Source organism: Acomys minous, assembly GCF_964271855.1.
Source record: "Acomys minous genome assembly, chromosome: 10".
Lineage (NCBI taxonomy): Eukaryota > Metazoa > Chordata > Mammalia > Rodentia > Muridae > Acomys > Acomys minous.
In genome coordinates, this window is record NC_140491.1 from 70219003 (window position 1) to 70238623 (window position 19621).

Sequence of the window (19621 nt, forward strand, 5' to 3'; positions counted from 1 at the left end):
GCGCACGCGCGCGTGCGCGCGCGCGTGCGTGCGTGCCAACATTCCTGTGCTATGACTCATGACTAGGTAGAGGACAAGGACAGGTGTCAGTCCTTGGGTTCCTCCTTGTGTGACTTAGGGTCTCTCGCCGTTCACCATGCATATTCAGGTTATCTGGGATTCACCTGTCTCCACCTTGTGTGCCACCACAAGAGAGCTGCCAGCTCGTACATAGTTCCTTTCGTTTTTCGTTTTTTTTTTTTAAACTTTAGAACTCCAGTAACTCAAAACAAACAAACAAACAAACAAACCAAAAAAGAAGTCCAGTTACCTTGGTTTTTATGTAAACTAAGGAAAAGGTCATGTTTTCATGCAACACACACTTGGTTCTTTACATAACAATTGTGATAAACAGCAAAAGAATTAGAGAATGCTGCACCATGATCCAAGCGAAGCACCAACATCTTGGGTTGTACATAATTAAGGAAACATCTCACTTTTGTTGTTGTTGTTTTCAAGACAGGGTCTCTCTGTGTAGCCTTGGCTGTCCTGGACTCACTTTGTAGACCAGGCTGGCCTCGAACTCACAGCGATCTGCCTGCCTCTGCCTCCCAAGTGCTAGGATTAAAGGCGTGTACCACCGCACCTGGCTCACACCTCACTTTTTAAATTACTGTAATAGCCAATATATAGAGGTATGCCTTATGTGGGCATAGGAATGCAACTTAGAAAAAAAAAAAGATCACACTGGAACCACTCAATTTCTTTAAAATCACTGGGCAAGGAAAGCAACCTTGAACTCCCATACCGGCTTTTTGCAGCGTCTATGCAGTACCTTGACTTAAATCCAAGAGCAAAGACTCTCCTCCTCTATTTTTGGTAAACAACTGCATGGTGAACTTAGCTGACTTTCCCTCTGGATTGTACCTGGAAGTAGCCTTTTTAAATATTTTATTTAAAAGGGCAGGTTTGGCACTTTTTTTTTTTACTGATGTCACCAATGTCACTATTTCTTGGGACCTCAGGAAGATTCCTGTTCTTTACAGCGGATCCAGCAGGGCTGGAGCTCCCGCTAAGGCAACCTCAGACTTGTCCAGCTTATTCTGTGCCTCGGTCTGTGTAACAGCCGCACTCACGCTGCTCTCCAATACCATTCCCTGCCCCACCACCATTTCTGCAGGAGTATTGTGAACCTTGTCTGCCTGGAGTATTAAATCCAGCTCACAGGCATTTTCAGAACATTTGTCGATTGTTTCCACAAATACTTGTATTCGATCTAAAATGCCAAGTTTGCTTTCTGAGTGAGGAATCCACACAGAAGACAAAGTATAGTCTTGCACTTGGGAGGCAGAGGCAGGCGGATCGCTGTGAGTTCGAGGCCAGCCTGGTCTACAAAGCGAGTCCAGGATGGCCAAGGCTAACACAGAGAGACCCGTCTCGAAGGAGAAAAAAAAAATATATATAGTGTTGCATAATGTCTATAAATCAGTTTGTTGTCAGATCCTCCAATTACTGGTCCACCTTCCAGGAAATTATAAACATTCTCGTCTCACTTAGATACCAAGTGAAAAGTCTCCCCGATGATTTGCTGTTGCGTTAACTTCACTATAGGGCTGGTAGGACTTGGAGAGGCTTCCATGCTTGTTGAAGATGAGGATAGCCTTGATGATGGCCTGGCTTGGGCCGGGGGCGGGGCCTGGGCCGGGGGCGGGGCCTGGGCTGGGGCTGGGGCGGGGCCTGGGCTGGGGCCTGAGCCGGCGTGTGAACGTTGCCTCTGGGAGCTTGCTGCCTCTGCTTCCCCACCTGCGGTGGTCTGCACACCTGCGCAGGCACCCATAGTTTCTTTTATAACAACAACAACAGTGTATTTTGTATTTAGAATTTTTGTAATAAGCCCAGCGGTGGTGGTGTAAGCCTTTAATCTCAGCACTCGGGAGACAGAGGCAGCAGGTTCTTGGTGAGTTCCAGGCCAACCTGGTCTACAGAACAAATTCCAGGACAGCCAAGGGCTACACAGAGAGAAATCCTGTCTCAAAAAAATTGTAATAAAAAGATTAATATATGAATATTTTGTCTGATGTATGTGCAGTACATATACACATTACCCTCAGAGGGCAGAAAAGAGTTCCAGTCTCCTGGGACTGAAGTTATTAGACAATTGGGAGCTGCCATAGGGTGCTAGGAATCTAACACAGGTCCCTCAAGAGCAGCCACTGCTTTTAGCCACTGAGCCATCTTAGCACTCTGTGCACTGTTTCTTTTCTTTTTCTTTTTCTTTTTCTGTTTTGTTTTGTTTTGTTTTGTTTTTTGGAGACAAGGTTCCTCTGTGTAACAGAGCCCTGGCTGTCCTGGACTCTCTTTGTAGCCCAGGCTGGCCTCAAACTCACAGAGATTCTCCTGCCTCTGCCTCCCAAGTGCTGAGATTAATGGCATACGCCACCACGGCTCACTGTTTCTTAACATATTTACAACTTTACCACACACATTGCACTTAAGTGCTGCTGTCATGGCCCCCAGGTCTTGCCTCTAACATGCACATCCTGCAATAGATGTTCTCAGGATAAACTGGGAGCCTCATCGTATGACCAGCCCTGATGAATGGGGATCTTAGTAACAGACATGATATAAACAGAGCCTTATATATATATATGCATGTGTGTGTATATATATATACATATATATATATATATATATATAATATCTATCTGTAAATACATATATGTATGTATATGGAGAAAGAGAGAAAGAGATTGAGATTTTTTAAGACAAGGTGTTGCTATGTAGCCCTGGCTGTCCTGGAAATCGCTTTGTAGACCAGGCTGGCCTCTATCTCACAGAGCTCTGCCTGCCTCTGCCTCCCTAGGCCGGGATGAAAGGCGTGAGCCATGGTAGAAGGGGAGGGCACATAACCAGAGGTCTTCTCACTCCATATGTATAGCCTGGCCATAAGTACCCTTCACCTACAAACTTGTATACACACATACACACACATTGTACACACATACACACACACACACACATTGTACACATACACACAAAAACCTATTTTTAAATATCTATCTATCTACATATAAATGTATTTGTATATGTGTTTTTAATATACATACTCAGGACAGGTGTGGTGGCACACGCCTTTAATCCCAGCACTGGGGAGGCAGAGGCAGGCGGATCTCTGAGTTTTAGGCCAGCCTGGTCTACAAAGAGGGTTCCAGGATAGCCAAAGCTGTTACACAGAGGAACCCTCTCTTGAAAAACCAAAACAAGGCTGGGTGGATAGCCAAAGCTACACAGAGAAACCCTCTCTCAGGGAAAAAACAAACAAACAAATAAAAACACAACAAAAAAAGTACATACTCGGGCTGGAGAGATGGCTCAGAGGTTAAGGGTACTGGCTGCTCCTCCAGAGGTCCTGAGTTCAATTCCCAGCAACCATATGGTGGGTCACAACCATCTACAATGTGATCTGGCGCCCTCTTCTGGACTGCAGGTGAATGTGCAGACAGAGCACTGTATACATAATAATAAATAAATATTGAAAAAAAAGTACATACTCAAGCCGGGCGTGGTGGCACACACCTTTAATCCCAGCACTCGGGAGGCAGAGGCAGGCAGAGCACTGTGAGTTCGAGGCCAGCCTGGTCTACAAAGCAAGTCCAGGGCAGCCAAGGCTACACAGAGAAACCCTGTCTTGAAAAACAAAGAAACAAACAACAACAACAACAACAAAAAACCTTAGGGCTAGGGAGATGGCTCAGTCAGTAAGGTGCCTGCTGTACAAGCATGAGGACCTGAGTTCAAATCCCTAGAAGCCAGTAAAAAGTTGGGCATGATGGCTGTAGCCTATAACCCCAGCCTTGGTGGCAATGTTGGCCAGCCAGCCAAGTGGAATCCTTGAGCTTCAGGTTTAGTGGAGAGACTCTATCTCATGAAATAATGACAAGAGTGAGGGTAGAAGTTGACCCCTGGCCTCTACACATATATGTAATGGACACACACATATACAGAACTGTCACAAACACTCTCCTATGTCAGCTCGTACTAATCCACTCAGCTTGTCAGTCTCTTTACACTTCTGTCCTGCTGGGGATGTAACCCTGGGCCACACACATGCCAGGAAGTGTTTTACTAGATTAGCTCAGGCTCTGAATGACGTCATCACTCCATGGGGCGAGTGAAGTGCCATTGTTCTCCCTGTCCCCTGCGGATGGACAGGAGGTGGGTCCTGGCTTGCTGCCCTAGTGAACATACACTCTCTGTGTGACTGTCAGTGTCAGCTATGCTAGTGTTTTGTTAGGGTAAATCCCTAGCACGTTCGTGGGTCACAGGGCCATGACACATCGACAAAGACTTTCCCTAGGTAGTGCTAACTGGTTTCCACTCCTACCCACTGTGGGCAAGTAGACTTGCTCTTCAACCTTTGTCTGTTCCCCATGTTGTTCATCTTGGAAAAGCCATTTCTATAGCAACACTGGCCACGGGAACACGTGAATTACAAGATGGCTGGAGGTAGGATAGGTGGAGGCCAGATGTGGGAACGCCTGCTGGGCCAGAGGGCACAGGGTCTATGCCCTCCACTCCAGCCATGGGTTCCTTCCTCTTCTGGGCAGCTGTGCTCAGCACATCCTCCTGAAGGCCTTTCCCCAGGAGACCTGTCTCTTGGCTTGGCCCAAGTTCCTCCGGCCTTGACCCCTTTCTCACAGCTATGATATGAAGCCACTGCCTCCTGCAAGATGGAAGCCTTCCAAGTTCCTCTGGTATCTTTGGACAAAAGTCTCCTCTTGTGTGAGCCCGTTTCTGCTTTTGAAAAACTGCGGGTGAGGGGACAGGAGGAGTAGCTAGCTCAGTTAATGGAGTACTCACTCACTTAGCACACAAAAAGCCTTAGGGTTGATTCCCAGCACCACATAAAATGACTGTGCACACCCAGGTCCACTCAGGAGGCAGAAGAGAGCAGAAATCTGTTCAAGGTCATCCTTGGCTACATAGCAAATTAAGGCGCCTGTCTTGGCTATGTGACTCCAAAAGAGAGACACAGAACACTACCAACCTCAGGGGCTCAGGTGGTGGCTCCTTCCATAAACACGCCTATTCCTTCTGCAAATATTTACAGTCAGACCTCTTAGCCCTAAGGACGTGATGGGAGAAGCAAATACCAGTCAGGTGGACACACCTGGGTGTATTTTTGGACTGGCATACTGCAGCTGGTTTATCTGGAAGGCGGGGAAGTCAGCCAGCCTCCTCGGAACGGCAGAGGATGCCGGGCTATGTGGGTGGAAGCCGGGCGGCTGCATTCCTGCTTGGTACCATGACTTGTGCAATGACGGCTGAGGAGAAGGGCGAGGAGAAGCTGGATGCAGAGGGTGAAAGAGAGAGCCCCGAACCAGGTGTGGTGGTGCATGCTTTTAATCCCAGCACTCAGAAGGCAGAGGCAGGTGGATCGATGTGAGTTCCAGGCCAGCCTGATCTACAAAGTGAGTCCAGGACAGCCAAGGCTACACAGAGAAACCCTGTCTCCAAAAAATCAAAAAAACAAACAACAACAACAACAAAAGGCTGGAGAGATGGCTCAGAGGTTTAGAGCACTGACTGCTCTTCCAAAGGTCATGAGTTCAATTCCCAGAAACCACATGTTGGCTCACAACCATCTATAACAAGATCTGTATCCATAATAAATAAATAAATAAATAAATAAATAAATAAATCTTTTTTAAAAAAAGAGAGAGAGAGAAAGAGAGAGGTCAGCAGGGCCACCCCATGCATGGTTTGGCCCACAGTCATAGAGGCAACAAAGTTAAAAAAAAAAGAATACTGAAGAGATGAGATGCATCATGCAGGCTTTTTGTGATGAAAGAGAGTTGAAGATTAAGACCCTTGCACATGCTAAACAAACACTCTAACCACTGGGCTACCCGCCCAGTCCGTGTCACATAACATTTGAGATAGGGTTTCTCTGTGTAATTCTGGTTGTCCTGGAACTTGCTCTGTAGACCAGGCTAGCCTCGAATCCACAGAGATCTACCTGACTGCCTCCCAAATGCTGGGATTAAAGGCGTGCTCCACCACAGCCCAGGTCTAAGTAACATTCTTATGCTCAACAAATAGTGTGGCATAGAGCTATAGTCCAGTCGACAGAGTGCTTATATCACGTGCATAAAACCCTAGGCTTTAAGTCAAACACAGTACAAAGTAGACACACGGTGCCCACCCCTGGTCCCAGGACTCAGGAGGTAGAGGCAGGAGGATCCGGAGTTCAGAATCGTTCTCAGCTGTACACTGAGTTTGAGTCAGTCTGGGATACGTGAGATGTGTTAATAAGTAAATACATAAATAAACAGGTGCCGAGAGTTGTTTACTTTTTTTTTTTTTCCGGAGACAGGGTTTCTCTGTGTAGCCTTGGCTGTCCTGGACTCGCTTTGTAGACCAGGCTGGCCTTGAACTCACAGCGATCCGCCTGCCTCTGCCTCCCGAGTGCTGGGATTAAAGGCGTGCGCCACCACCGCCCGGCTTGTTTACTTATATTTCGAATGTGTCCGTGGTATGTGTGGCGGCCACAGCTTACTTACTCTCTTGTGTCAGTCACCCTTTAGTTCCCTCCTGGTTTTTTTGTTTTTGTTTTTGTTTGTTTTGTTTTGTTTCTGTCTTGGTTTGGTTGCTTTTGTTTTGTGGAGACCGGTTTTTGAGTCAAAGTGCCTCACAGTGGACTACTCAGCTTTCTGGAGAAGAATTGGAATTCCACAGCCAGGCCACCTTTGTGAGTTTAGAACGTGTGTGCCCACAGTTTGAGGTTAATATTACTGGCTCTACCCTGGGAATAGCCCAGTTAGGAAGGTCAAGGGGCTGAGCCGAGGCCTCAGAGCCAGAACCGACTGCACTGGGCCTCATCTCCAGATCTGACTCCATTCCTCCCTTCATCCCAAGTGTCTTGGCTCCCTCAAGCCCCACTGAGGAGCTTTCCAAGGCTGCCTCAAGTGAGTCCTGTGGCCAATTTACTCTCTTTTCTGGCTTCCTGCCAGAAGTCATAGGGTCACACTTGAAAGACTTCCTCCCACCCTGCAACTCACCACTCTGGAGGGTTCGGCCTGAATTAGAAACAGGAACCATTTCCTATATGCTTCCCAAGGCATGAGATGCGCTGGGGGCAGGTTTGCAAAGCCTTAACAACCTACATCCGTCCCGCCCTTCCATCCACCTGGGCCCCAGGAAGGAAACAGCAAGCCTGGAGAAATGCATATGCAAGGTTGTAAGTACACAGAAACCCATCAGATAAAATGGCGTTCCCAGGGCTTGTAGGGCTGTGTGGTCATGAACAGTTACAGCCTAGAGGGCCGTGAGAGGGCTTGGTGGGCAAGGCCACTTGCTGCAAGTCTGATTGATAGCATCTAGGGGCCTTAATTGGGTTAAAGAATCAAAGGGAAGTAAGAAAAGCCAGGCAGTGGTGGCGCACGCCTTTAATCCCAGCACTTGGAAGGCAGAGGTAGGTGGATCCCTGTGAGTTCGAGGCCAGCCTGGTCTACAAAGTGAGTCTAGGACAGCCAAGACCACACAGAGAAACCCTGTCTCAAAAAACAACAAAACAAAGTAAAACAAAACAAAACAATTTAACCAGGCTTGGTGCCACATATCTGTAGTCTCAGCACTCTGGGAGGCAGGGGCAGGCCGATTGCTGTGAGTTTAAGGCTAGCCTGGTCTACAAAGCAAGTCCAGGACAGCCAAGACCACACAGAGAAACCCTGTCTCAGATAAACAAACATATAAATAAGAGCTTAAAAGAAAAACCATCCAGTAATTAAAACTATTTTGGGGGCTAGAGAGATGATTTGGTGGCTAAAAGTACTTGCTGTTCTTGAAGAGGATCCAGTTCAATTCCCAGAACCCTCAAGGCAATTTATAAGCATCCTTAACTCCATGTCCAGGAGATCTGGTACCCTCTTCAGGCCTCTGAAGGTACCAGACTTGAATGAGGTGCACTTATATACACGCAGGAAAAACAATCATAAACATAAAATAAAAATAAATAAAATCCAGAGACACTCTGTCTTGAAAAACTAACCTAACTAACAAAAAAGGAATAAATAAAATCTTAAAAAAAAAAAAAAAACTACTTTGAGCCCAGCATGGTGGCACACACCTTTACTCTCACCACTGAGGAGACAAAGGCAGGCAGATCCTTTTGAGTTCAAGGTCAGACTAGTCTACACTGGGAGTCAAGACTAAGTAATGAGATTCTCTCTCTCCCCTGCCTTCCGGTTTTTTTTTTTTTTGAGACATGGTTTCTCTGGGTAGCCTTGGCTGTCCTGGACTCACTTTGTAGACCACATTGGCCTTGAACTCACAGTGATCCACTTGCCTCTGCCTCTCCAGTCCTGGGATTATAGGAATGTGCCACCATGCCCAGCTCCAGATCCTGTCTCTTAAAAACAAATTTAAAAAAATAAAAAAGCCAGTCATTGTGGTACAGGTCTTTAGTCTCAGCACTCAGGAGGCAGAGGCAAGTGGATCTCTGAGTTCTAGGCCACCCTGGTCTATATAGAGAGTTCCAGAGCAACCAGGAGTATACAAAGAAATCCTGTCTCAAAAATAATAGTAATAGAAGAACAACAATAATAATAGATACTAATAATGAACTACTACTACTACTACTACTACTACTACTAACAATAATAATATAATAAATCAGATGCCAATTTGGGAAGCTGAGGCAGGGAGACTGATGTGAACTCAGGGTCACCCCAGACTACACAGGAGACCCTGTCTCAAAACAAAACAAAGGAAAGCTGAGGGGTTAATGCTATAATCCTAGGACTTGCTGAAAATTTGAAGTCAGCTTGGGCCACATAATCAGTTTCTGGCCAGTTTGGGCTACACAGCGATCCACCTGCCTTTGCCTCTCGAGTACTGGGATTAAAGGCGTGCACCACCACGCCCAGCTTTTTAAATGTGTAGCCCAGGCTGGCTTTGAACTCGTGATCCTCCTGCCTCTGCCTCCTTCAACAAATCCTGCCGGCGTGTGCCACAACTACCGGCCAGTGCACATTCTTTAAAAAGATTTATTTATTTATTACGTACACAGTGCTCTGCTTGCACGTACACCTGCAGGCCAGAAGAGGGCATTAGATCACATTATAGATGGTTGTGAGCTGGGAATTGAATGCAGGACCTCTGGAAGAGCAGTCAGGGCCCCTAACCACTGAGCCATCTCTCCAGGCCACACCAGTGCACATTAAAAAAAAAAAAAAATCACGAGTCTCCCAGTATGTACAGTTCCGCTTCCTTTCTGAGGTGGGCCTTGTGCGCATGCATGTTTTCTGGGAAATGGCATCAGAAGTAAGGAGGCTTTTACTTTCAACTTTCCTGCTTCTACTTTTTTTTTTTTTTTTTTTTTTGAGACAGGGTTTCTTTGTGTACCCTTGGCTGTCCTGGATACACTTTTTAGACCAGGCTGGCCTTGAACTCACAGCGATCTGCCTGCCTTGTCTCTGGAGTGCCTCACTAAGCCTGGCTTTTTTTTTTTTAAACACCATATGTCTGCATTTATATGTATAACAAATAAAAGCAATTTCCATTTTCGCAAGAGAAAAAACAAGAGCCCTGAGCAGAACCTGGCCCCCGCTGACCTTACAGAGGCTCCTGTATAGTGGCTGCTCCCCTCTAGCCGGAGACGGGAGATGACACAGACTCAAGGGCTTCCTGTGCTGGCCCTAGGACGAGCTTGTCCCACGTGCTCTGTGGCAGTGACGGGAGTAGCCACAGATGTTTCCCGGAAGGCTCAGGGTCAAGCTTGGGGAGTCGGTAAATCCCTGGTGCTGGCCCTGGGAGTGCTGGCGGCCAGAGCGCCACAGGTTTCCTCTGCAGAGGCAGGGCAGGGGTAATGGGAAATGCATGGCTAGCCTGAGAGTGCCCCGCCCCCCTGCCCCCCCCCCCCCCCGCGTCCCCCCTCTCCTGCTTGCACGCACGCACGTAGCTTCACCATCTGGGACTGGGGAGATGCTTCCTAAAGAGCTTACCTTACTAGAGTAAAGACCCTGGTTTTAACTTGAGTTCAGAGCCCCCCCCAACCCCCCCCCCCCGAACTCAGGGAGAGGTGGAAGGAGAGACGGGGCGGATCCCTGGAACCTCCTGGGACAGTTAGTCTGGACTATGTGGCAAAGTCCCCGGCCAGTGAAAAACCCAGTCTTACGCAAAACATAGTGGCGCACCCCTTTTATCCCAGGACTGGGGAGACAGAGGCAGGTGGATCGCTGTGAGTTCCAGGTCAGCCTGGTCTACAAAGGGAGTCCAGGACAGCCAAGGCTACAGGGAGAGACCCTGTCTCAAAAAAACCAACAAAACAAAGAGATCGATACCTGAGACTATCCTCTGCCCTCCACCCAGGAACAACTCCACCCCACATAGAACGGGGAGGGGGCACCTACAGAGAGAAAAGGGCAGCTGGATAGAAAAGAGAACACGCCCCCTAGACATGGAAAAAGGACCTGGAAACCAGTTGAAGCATCAGATCAATTATGGCGCACTTTCTTCTCTGCTTCCCTGGTGGGTTGCCCACCTGAGATGAATGTGATGGCCTATGCTTGTCATCCCAGCGCTGTGGAGGCTGAGGCAGCAGGACTGACATGAGTTCCAGGCCAGCCTGGGCTACGGAGTAAGCCTGTCCAAAGGGGCCAGAGAGATGGCTCAGCGGTTAGGAGGACTTGCTGCTCTCACAAGAGGATCTGGGTTTGGTTCTCCAAAGCCATGCAGAGAGCTTATAACTGTCTGTAAGTCCAGCTTAGGAGGTGGGGTGGGGGGGTTGGGGGGATGGGGTGGGGTGGTGGTGGTGGGGTCAGGGGGTGGTGGGGGAGGGCAGGGCTGGGGTTTATACACACACGGCACACTCGAATTTTTTTCCTGTTCTTTTCTTTTCTTCTCTTCTCTTTTCTCTCTCTCTCTCTCTCTCTCTCTCTCTCTCTCTCTCTCTCTCTCTCTCTCTCTCTCTCCCTCCGAGACAGGGTTTCTCTGTGTAGCCTTGGCTGTCCTAGACTCGCTTTGTAGACCAGGCTGGCCTTGAACTCACAGCGATCTGCCTGCCTCTGCCTCCTGAGTGCTGGGATTAAAGGCGTGCACCACCACCACGCCCGGTTTGCTTGCACATTTTAAGGCATTGTACCCTGGGTGTGACAGGTGCCTTTGATGGTTAGCCAGGTCCCCTAGCTCTGAGGTTACAGAGGGTTGTGAGTGCCCATGTGGGTGCTGGGGATTGAACCTGGGGCCTCTGCAAGAGCAGGCAGTGCTCTTAACCACTGAGTCAAGGCTCCAGCCCCAACCAGAAGTATTTAATGTCAACTTAGCATTGAGCCAGCCCGTGCTACAGTCCAGGCACCCACCTCTCAAACCCACTCAGGCAGCTCTCCTACTAATAGCCAAGGTGTATTCTTTTTCCACCAGAAGGAGTCACTGGTCCCTATAGACCCTGAAGGGAAGCCACAAACAGTCATAGCCAAGCTTGACAGCTGACATTTTTACTGTCTTCCCTGTCATCTTCTATGATGAAGTACATCCATATCTGCCCAGAATATCCACCAACCAAGGCCTTGCTCTGCCAGGCACAGAAAAAAAACCAAATGTAGCCAGGTGTGGCTTTAATCCCAGCACTTGGGAGGCAGAGGCAGGCAGATTGCTGTGAGTTTCCAGGCCAGCCTGGTCTACAAAGTGAGTCCAAGATAGCCAGGACTACAAGAGAAACTCTGTCATGAAAAAAAACCAAAAAGAAAAAAACCAAATGTATTACCCTTGCTTTCAAACAACTCGATAGGCCTTCCCTTTGGGGGGGGGGTCTGTCAGGATGACTGTACCCCAACAGGCAATACTGATGCTGACGACCGTCTGTGCTATGGAGCGTGGGCCCAGGGTGAGTCTCAGGTCCATAATCATCCTGGCCATCAGGCCCACATACACACTGGCCCCAAAGAGTGCAGATGCAGCGAACACTTGACAGCATCATCAGTTTTAACCACCAGGTTCCTGAGCTGGGGAGACCACAGGTAGCACAGGGCGAGCCCCAGGGGGAGGTCAGTGGTCTAGACCACTAGAACACACAGCCATGAGAGCCTGTGCTTTGGAATCTCACACAGTATTTTGTTTGTTTTGTTTTTTGCTTTTTTTTTTCAAGCTAGGGTTTCTCTGTGTAGCCCTAGCTGTCCTGGAACTCTCTTTGTAGACCAGGCTGGCCTTGAACTCACAGCGATCTGCCTGCCTCTTCCTCCCCGAGTGCTGGGATTAAAGGCGTGCGCCACCTTGTGAGCTCAAACAGTATTCTTACTCACTTATTTTGAGACAAGATCTCACTGTGTAGCCCTGGCTATCCTGGAGCTCACTATGTGGACCAGGCTGGCCTCAGACTCACAGAGATCTGATCCACCTGCCTCAGCCTCCCTAGGGACTAAAGGTGTGTGCTACCACAACAGGCTCTTAGCATTATTTTACTGACAGGGAAACTTAGGTGCAAGGTGCAGATATTCGGTAAGTTGCTTAGTGGACAGAGGTAAAACTCAGACCTGGGTCGCAGGCTGTCCCATCCTGCTAATGTCCACTGGGCTCCTTGTACTTGATGCAGTTCAGAGACTGGGACATAAATCAAGATACAAGTCTGGGGGATGTGAGCTCACTTAGCATTCATGGAGCCCTGGGCTTGATCCTCATATATGGCACATAAAACGGGTTCAGTGGCATGGATCTGTAATGCCAGCACTTGGGAGGTAAAGGCAGGAAGGTTGGAAGCTCAGGGTGACCTCTAGCTACATAGGAAAGTTGAGGCCAGCCTGGGCTATGGGAGATCCTGTTTTAACAATCAGAAATATGAGCCGGGCGGTGGTGGTGCACGCCTTTAATCCCTGTCTCAAAAAAACAAACAAACAAACAAACAAACCCAACAGAACAAAACAAAAAAAATAATCAGAAGGATGGACGGACGGATGGACAGACAGACATGGGTCGGGTTGTATAGACCTCCCTGAGGACCTGAAGGGACAAAACTGGTCGTTTTAGCTAGGTGGGGTGGTGTACACCTTTAATCTCAGCACTCGGGAGGTGGAGGCAGAGGCAGGTAGATTGCTGTGAGTTCGAGGTCAGCCTAGTCTACAAAATGAGTCCAGGATAGCCGAGGCTACACAGAGAAATCCTGTCTTGAAAAAACAATACAAAACAAAGAAACAAACAAACAATCCCCCCCAAAAAACTGGTCTTGAGGATACTCCTGCTTTGGGTGCTGCAAGGCTGTTTAAAAGTTTCTAGTGGGATGTGGCAGTGCACGCCTTTAATCTCAGCACTCGGGAGGTGGAGGCAGAGGCAGGTAGATTGCTGTGAGTTTGAGGTCAGCCTGGTCTACAAAATGAGACCAGGACAGCCAAGGCTACACAGAGAAACCCTGTCTCAAAAAAAACCAAAACAACAAAAACAGTTTCTAGAAAGGGGCCAGCCACCCTCCCTGGAGGGGCTAGGAATGTGCTGAGCTGAGCCTGACGAATGACAAAAAAGAGACAGGCAAAGTGTAGGGACACTAGGTCACAGAGGACAGCATATGCAATGTGCCCTAGATGAGATAAGCATTTTGCCAAAGGTCACCTGGGCACTGATGACAGGCCATAGTTAGAGCCCTGCCCTGATCTCTGTGACCCTGCTCTACCTTCCCCACCACCAATCACAGGAAGCTGTCTACAGCCTTCTTAGAGACAACCACTCTGGGGATGTACTCAGAGAGACATTGGATCCCGAGCGTCCTGAAGGACATAACCTCTAGCTGTCTGCCGGAATCATGATGAGTCAGGGAAATGAGGTCTGGTGGAGGAAGGGAGCGAGCGGCACGGAGATGCTATCGGAGGCTGGCTTCCCTCCAAAGGCTTATGTGGGACATTCTTGGCTTCTCTAATGACTTACAAGCAATGCCGGGCGTTTTGACAAGTGTTTTCAGCTTAGGCACTTGGTGAAATTTCTTGACAAGCACCCTCAGTTTCTGGACTTGACTGGCAGTAGCCAGATCTGTCATCGTGAGAGGCTGGGCTGTACCCTTCGCCAAACACGACTGCAAGGAGGCCTCAAGGCTTAACCCATTCAACAAATGCAACAGCAAATGGGGCAGAGGTGGAAAGTAGAGGGCATGGTGGGGTGGGGGTGGGGGGATGACAACAAAGTGGGACACCTGTGTCCTCTGCCTTCTGCACCGTGCTGCTTCTGCCTCCTAGAGGGAACCTCACATGTTCCTGCCCTTCGGCTCAGAGGTCCTGCTTCCAGAAGTTACTCCAGACTCTCCCACCAGCATGCGGTAGCAGGCTTAAGGAGCTCGCTGCACCGTGACCTGAAGAGTAAAAGCCTGCGAGCCCCTACCCTCCTGGGGGAGCTGTCCGAGTCCCAGGGTGGACTCAGCCTGCATGCTGGGTGGCTAAGGGGTTCTGAACAGCTCTTTCAGCAAGGACCAGCCTATAATGATGTAAGACAAGAAAATAAAGCCAAGGCTACACAGAGGAACCTGAAAAACCAAAAAAGAAAAAAAAGATAAGATGCCAGGCAATAGATTTTAGATACAGAGACGTTTATTAAATGAGCTGGGGGGAGAAGGAAAGTGGGGAGGGGTACCCCAGAGAAAGAAAGGGGGACAGAGACAGAGGAAGAGAGAAAGAGGGTAAGAAAGAGAGCCACAAGGAGGGTCTGTCCTTTTATATAGCCAGGGCCACACCCCCATGGCAGATAGGCAATTACTTCACAGGTAGGGAAACTGAAGCAGAATTCTTTTTTTTTTTTTTTTTACACAGGGTTTCTCTGTGTAGCTTTGGCTGTCCTAGACTTGCTTTGTAGACCAGGCTTGCCTCGAACTCACAGCGATCCGCCTGCCTCTGCTTCCCAAGTGCTGGGATTAAAGGCCTATGCTACCATGCCCAGCCTGAAGCAGAATTTTAAAACACCCTATCAGATAAATCAACAATGTTTCATTGTTGTTATTTTAGTTTTTGTGGGCTTTTTGTTGCTGGTGTTTGTTTGTTTGTTTGTTTGTTTGAGACATGGTCTCACTATGTAGCTATTGCTGACCTGGAACTCTCTATGTAGCCCAGGCTGGTCTTGAACTCATGAGACATAATTGCATGTGCCTCCTAAAAGCTATAGACTTAAAGTTATACCTCACTGCGATCATTATTTTTCAAGTGTGTGTCTCTTTTTTCTCTTTGGTTTTTCAAGACAGGGTTTCTCTATGTAACTCTGGCTGTCCTGGACTTGCTTTGCAGAGCAGGCTGGCCTCGAACTCACAGTGATCCACCTGCCTCTGCCTCCCTAGTGCTGGATGTGCCACCACTTCCGGCCCAAGTGTGTGTCTCTTATGCACGTGTGTGTATATGCATGTTTTTGCATATGTGTGGGCACACTATGTATGTGTGTGTGTGTGTGTGTGTGTGTGTGTGAGAGAGAGAGAGAGAGAGAGAGAGAGAGAGAGAGAGAGAGAGAGGAGAGGTCTAAGGTTAAGGTTGAGAATCATCTTCCTTAGACATGGAGGTAGGGTCTTTCAATCAAACCCAGAGCTCATGGATATGGCTAGCATTGTTAGCCAGCTTGCTCTGGGATCTCCTGTCTCTACCTTCAGGGGCTGGATTGCTGACAGGATGTCACACCTACATTTACATGAGTTTCTGGGGATCTGAACTAGACTTCATGCTTGCTGGGCAAGAGCTTTAGGCACCAAGCTATCTCCCCAGACCATTTGAAACTGATCTGAATATTTAGTCCAGACTGGCTTTGAACTCAGGGTCCCGCCACCCCTGCTTCAGTTGCGTTTCTCTACATTAGCAGAGAAAAAATTCTGAGAAGGAAATTACATAAACAATTTCATTGACGTTAGCATCAAAAGCATAAAACACATAGGAATAAACTTTACCAAGATGGTAAAAAAAGACTATTAACTGAAAATATAAACTGTCATGGAAAAAATTAATGGTATAAACAAATGGTAATATATTCCATGTTCATGGCCTGGGAAAGACACCACGTGATGCTCCAGATTCTTTGAAATCTCCTCTCCCTCTCCCTCCTCCTCTCTCTCTCTCTCTCTCTCTCTCTCTCTCTCTCTCTCTCTCTCTCTCTCTCTCTCTGTGTGTGTGTGTCTGTCTGTCTGTCTGTCTGTCTGAAATAGAAAACAAAACAAAAACTCATCCTAGAATTCTCAAGGCATCCCAAGAACCAACCTCGCCCTCAATCCGGAAGAAGAGCAGAGCTAGAGCTCACACTTGCTGGTTTCCACTGTATACAGCGCTGGAGAGATGGTTCAGTGGATAGGAGCACTTCCTGCTCAGGGGGACCTGAGCTTTGTTCCCAGCACCCATGCTGGGTGGCTCACAACCACCTGTAACTCCAGGTCCAGAGGCTCCAAGTCTTCTGGCCACTACAGGAACCCACACAGTGGCATTTGCTCACACAGACATATACACATACATACTAGGGTTTTGTTTTTTTTTAATGGGTGGGGCGTATGGATCTGGAGAGATAGTTCAGTGGCTAAGAGCACTGGCTGTTCTCCCAGAAAACCCGGGTTCTAGTCCTAGCACCCACACGATAGCTTCTAATCATCTGTAATTTCAGTCCCAGGGGCTCTGATGCCCATTTCTGGCCTCCAAGGGCGACACACACACACACACACACACACACACACACACACACACACTGCACATACATACAGGCAAACCATTCATAAATAAAGTAAAAATTAAAATAGAAACAAAAACAATCTGGCTACAAAACCACAGCAGCCAAGAGAGCTGACCAGGCTAGGCTTAAAGACTGAACAGTGGAAGGCACCTGGAGCTTAGCACTCAGCCCTCAGGGTGTGGCCAAATGATCTTTGGCAAGGTTGGCAAGATCACACAGGAGGAAAAAAACAGTCCTCCAATGAGTGGTACTGTGAAATAATTTATATTTAACACTGGCTACAAACTCAAAGCCACGTCAGTGGTGGTGGCGGCGGCGCCGCACGCCTTTAATCCCAGCACTCGGGTGGCAGAGGTAGGTAGATCACTGTGAGTTTAAGGCCAGCGTGGTCTATAAAATGAGTCCAGGACAGTCAAGGCTACACAGAGAAACCCTATCTCAAAAAAAAAAAAAAATCAACCAACCAACCCACCACCACCAACAACAACCCCCAAACATTAACTCAAAATGGATCAAAGACCTCAACGTAAGACCTGAAAACAATGACACGCTCAGAAGAAAGCAAAGGGCGGAAACCTCATGACACTGGGTTTGGCAATGACTTCCTGTCTATGACATCAAAGGTAACAAAAGAAAAAGGAGATAAATTGGGCTTGATGAACAGTTTTTGAAATTGTGCATTAACAAGCAGTGTCAGGGGGCTGGAGAGATGGCTTCACAGTGAAAGCACTTGCTGCTCTTGCAGAGGACCCAAGACCCAGGCTCAGTTCCCAGCACCCATAGGGCAGTCTCACAGCCACCTGTAACTCTGGCGCCAAGAGATCTGGTGCTCTCTGCTAGCCTCTGAGAGCATCTGCACACATGTGGGCATACACGCTGACACACACAGAGACACAAATGCACACAGATGTGCACAGACACAGACACATGTGCACACATACTCACATAACAGACACACACACAGACTCACACACTCATACAGGCACACACAGTGAAAATAAGATAAATCTTTTTTTGGAAAAATCAATATTAATAGAGTAAACATGCAGGCCCTCAGATTGAGTAAAAACGACTACAAATTGTATATTCAGGGCTTAGGGTGTGCCTCATCTTTCCTACCCCATGGGACTGCCATGATGAGTAGGAAGGCTTCCACGCAGGATTCCCAGGCTTAACCTGTGGGCAGCATCCTGAGCGGCCAATGAAGCGCAAGGTTTGGTGATGCTGTGTAGGAGGATGACAGGGGGAGGGGCCCACTGCAAAGGGGATGGTTCTGCTAAGCTGCCACGGGCTATTTCAATCAGGAAACTCCTGTCCTCTGGGAGCTGCAGAGCTCCTGAGTCCTTGAGCTCTGATGTCCACCTCATCTGTTCAGTGGTTACTTTCTGGCCACTGCTGTACAGGCGCTAGGAATGGTGGGAGGTAAACCCTCGCTGGGTCTTTATTGCCTCTGTGAAATGGGGATGATAAGGATAGCTTTGGAAGGCTGTAGCTGGCATTAGAGCAGATCTTAACCAGCCCAGGGCTTAGTGCTCAGGCTGAGGCCAAAACACAGAAGTCATTGCTCTTGTTTCTGACAAGCAAGGTGGGGAACATGGAGACCTTTAAATAAAGCAGGGTGGCCAACACCAGGCTGCCTTGGGGCCGTATCACTGAGGGGCGTGATTAAGATCTCTCCTGCCATGATAAACCTCAGGGCCTGTGGTTGCCCTTTCTCTCCCAGTGCCTACAGAAGCACCCAAGTGCACACAGTGAGTACTCCATTTACACATTTTGTTTGTTTGTTTTTTTGTTTTTCAAGACGGGGGTTTCTCAGTGTAGCCTTGGCTCTCGTGGACTGTGAATTGCTCTAACTCACAGCAATTCGCCTGCCTCTGCCTCCCGAGGGAGTGCTGGTTATTAAAGGCGTGAGCCACCACACCCTGCCAGAATGTTAAAATTTAAGGTGCCCAGTCCCAGCCCCTGGTCCCGGGCTGTCAGGAAGTTGGGATTCATGGGAAACCCCAACAGTGTAAGTTCCTACTGTCCCTGGGAAGGGTCAGATGAGCAGAAAGCGCACATTAGGCAGCGGCTGGTCAGGCTGGGGCTGTAGCTCAGTTGGTAGAGTGCTTGCCTGGTGTGTTCACAGACTGGGGCTGGATCCTCACAAACCAGGTGTGGTGACACACATCTGCAATAGGAGAGTGGCAGCAGGAGTATCGGGGTCTCAGGGTCATCTCTGATTGTAGATCAAGTTTCAGGCTAGCTTAGTGTCTGTCTATTCAATCCTGTCTCAAATGACGCAGCACCAACATCAGGCTGTTAATAGTCTGATGAGTGCTTCCTGTTGCTAGGCATTTTCACAAAGTCTTTTTTTTTTTACATATATATATATTCTATAATGCACAGAGAGTGTTCTGCGTCATAAATGGTTCTTTGAACACTGTCACATCCACAAGGCTAGTATAGCCACAAAGCCCATTTCACAAGTGAGAAAGCTGTAACTCAGGGAATGCTACACGCGGCCCTAGGTCCTAGAGTTCAAAGGCTTGCTAGGAATACCCGAAGGGACTTTTCATCCCCGGGGCTCCTCTGCCCCCCACTGTTCCCATCTTCCCAGTATGCCAGCACTACATATTATCACCAAGCTGCCAACATTTAAAAACAGTCGGCAAGCCGGGCGTGGTGGCGCACGCCTTTAATCCCAGCACTCGGGAGGCAGAGGCAGGCGGATCGCTGTGAGTTCGAGGCCAGCCTGGTCTACAAAGTGAGTCCAGGATGGCCAAGGCTACACAGAGAAACCCTGTCTCGAAAAACCAAAAACCAAACCAAAACAAACAAAACAAAAAAAACAGTCGGCAGTCAGAGCTGGAGAGGTGGCTCAGCAGCTAAGAGCACTGGCTGTTCCTCCAGAGCACCCGGGGTTCGATTCCCAGCAGCTACATGGCAGCTCACACCTGACTGTAGCTCTAATTCTAGGGGATATGGCACTTTCACAGACATG

At 48.4% G+C, this 19621-nt stretch overlaps 1 protein-coding gene and 1 long non-coding RNA gene across 2 annotated transcripts in view; one reads left to right on the plus strand and one right to left on the minus strand.

Annotated features, from left to right (window-relative positions):
* Positions 1-301: 301 nt before the first annotated feature.
* Positions 302-846, minus strand: LOC311607035. Its single transcript, XR_014782512.1, has 2 exons — positions 637-846; positions 302-471 (listed from the first exon to the last, which is right to left on the minus strand). It is a non-coding gene; the product is annotated as an uncharacterized lncRNA (long non-coding RNA).
* A 2876-nt stretch (positions 847-3722) lies between these two features.
* DPM2 (dolichyl-phosphate mannosyltransferase subunit 2, regulatory) overlaps positions 3723-19621 on the plus strand; it is a 63988-nt gene continuing 48089 nt past the window's right edge. Inside the window, exon 1 of the mRNA XM_084797917.1 lies at positions 3723-3728. Coding sequence (XP_084654043.1) covers positions 3726-3728 — 3 coding nt within the window. The 5' untranslated portion in view covers positions 3723-3725. The remainder of the gene's footprint in view (positions 3729-19621) is intronic.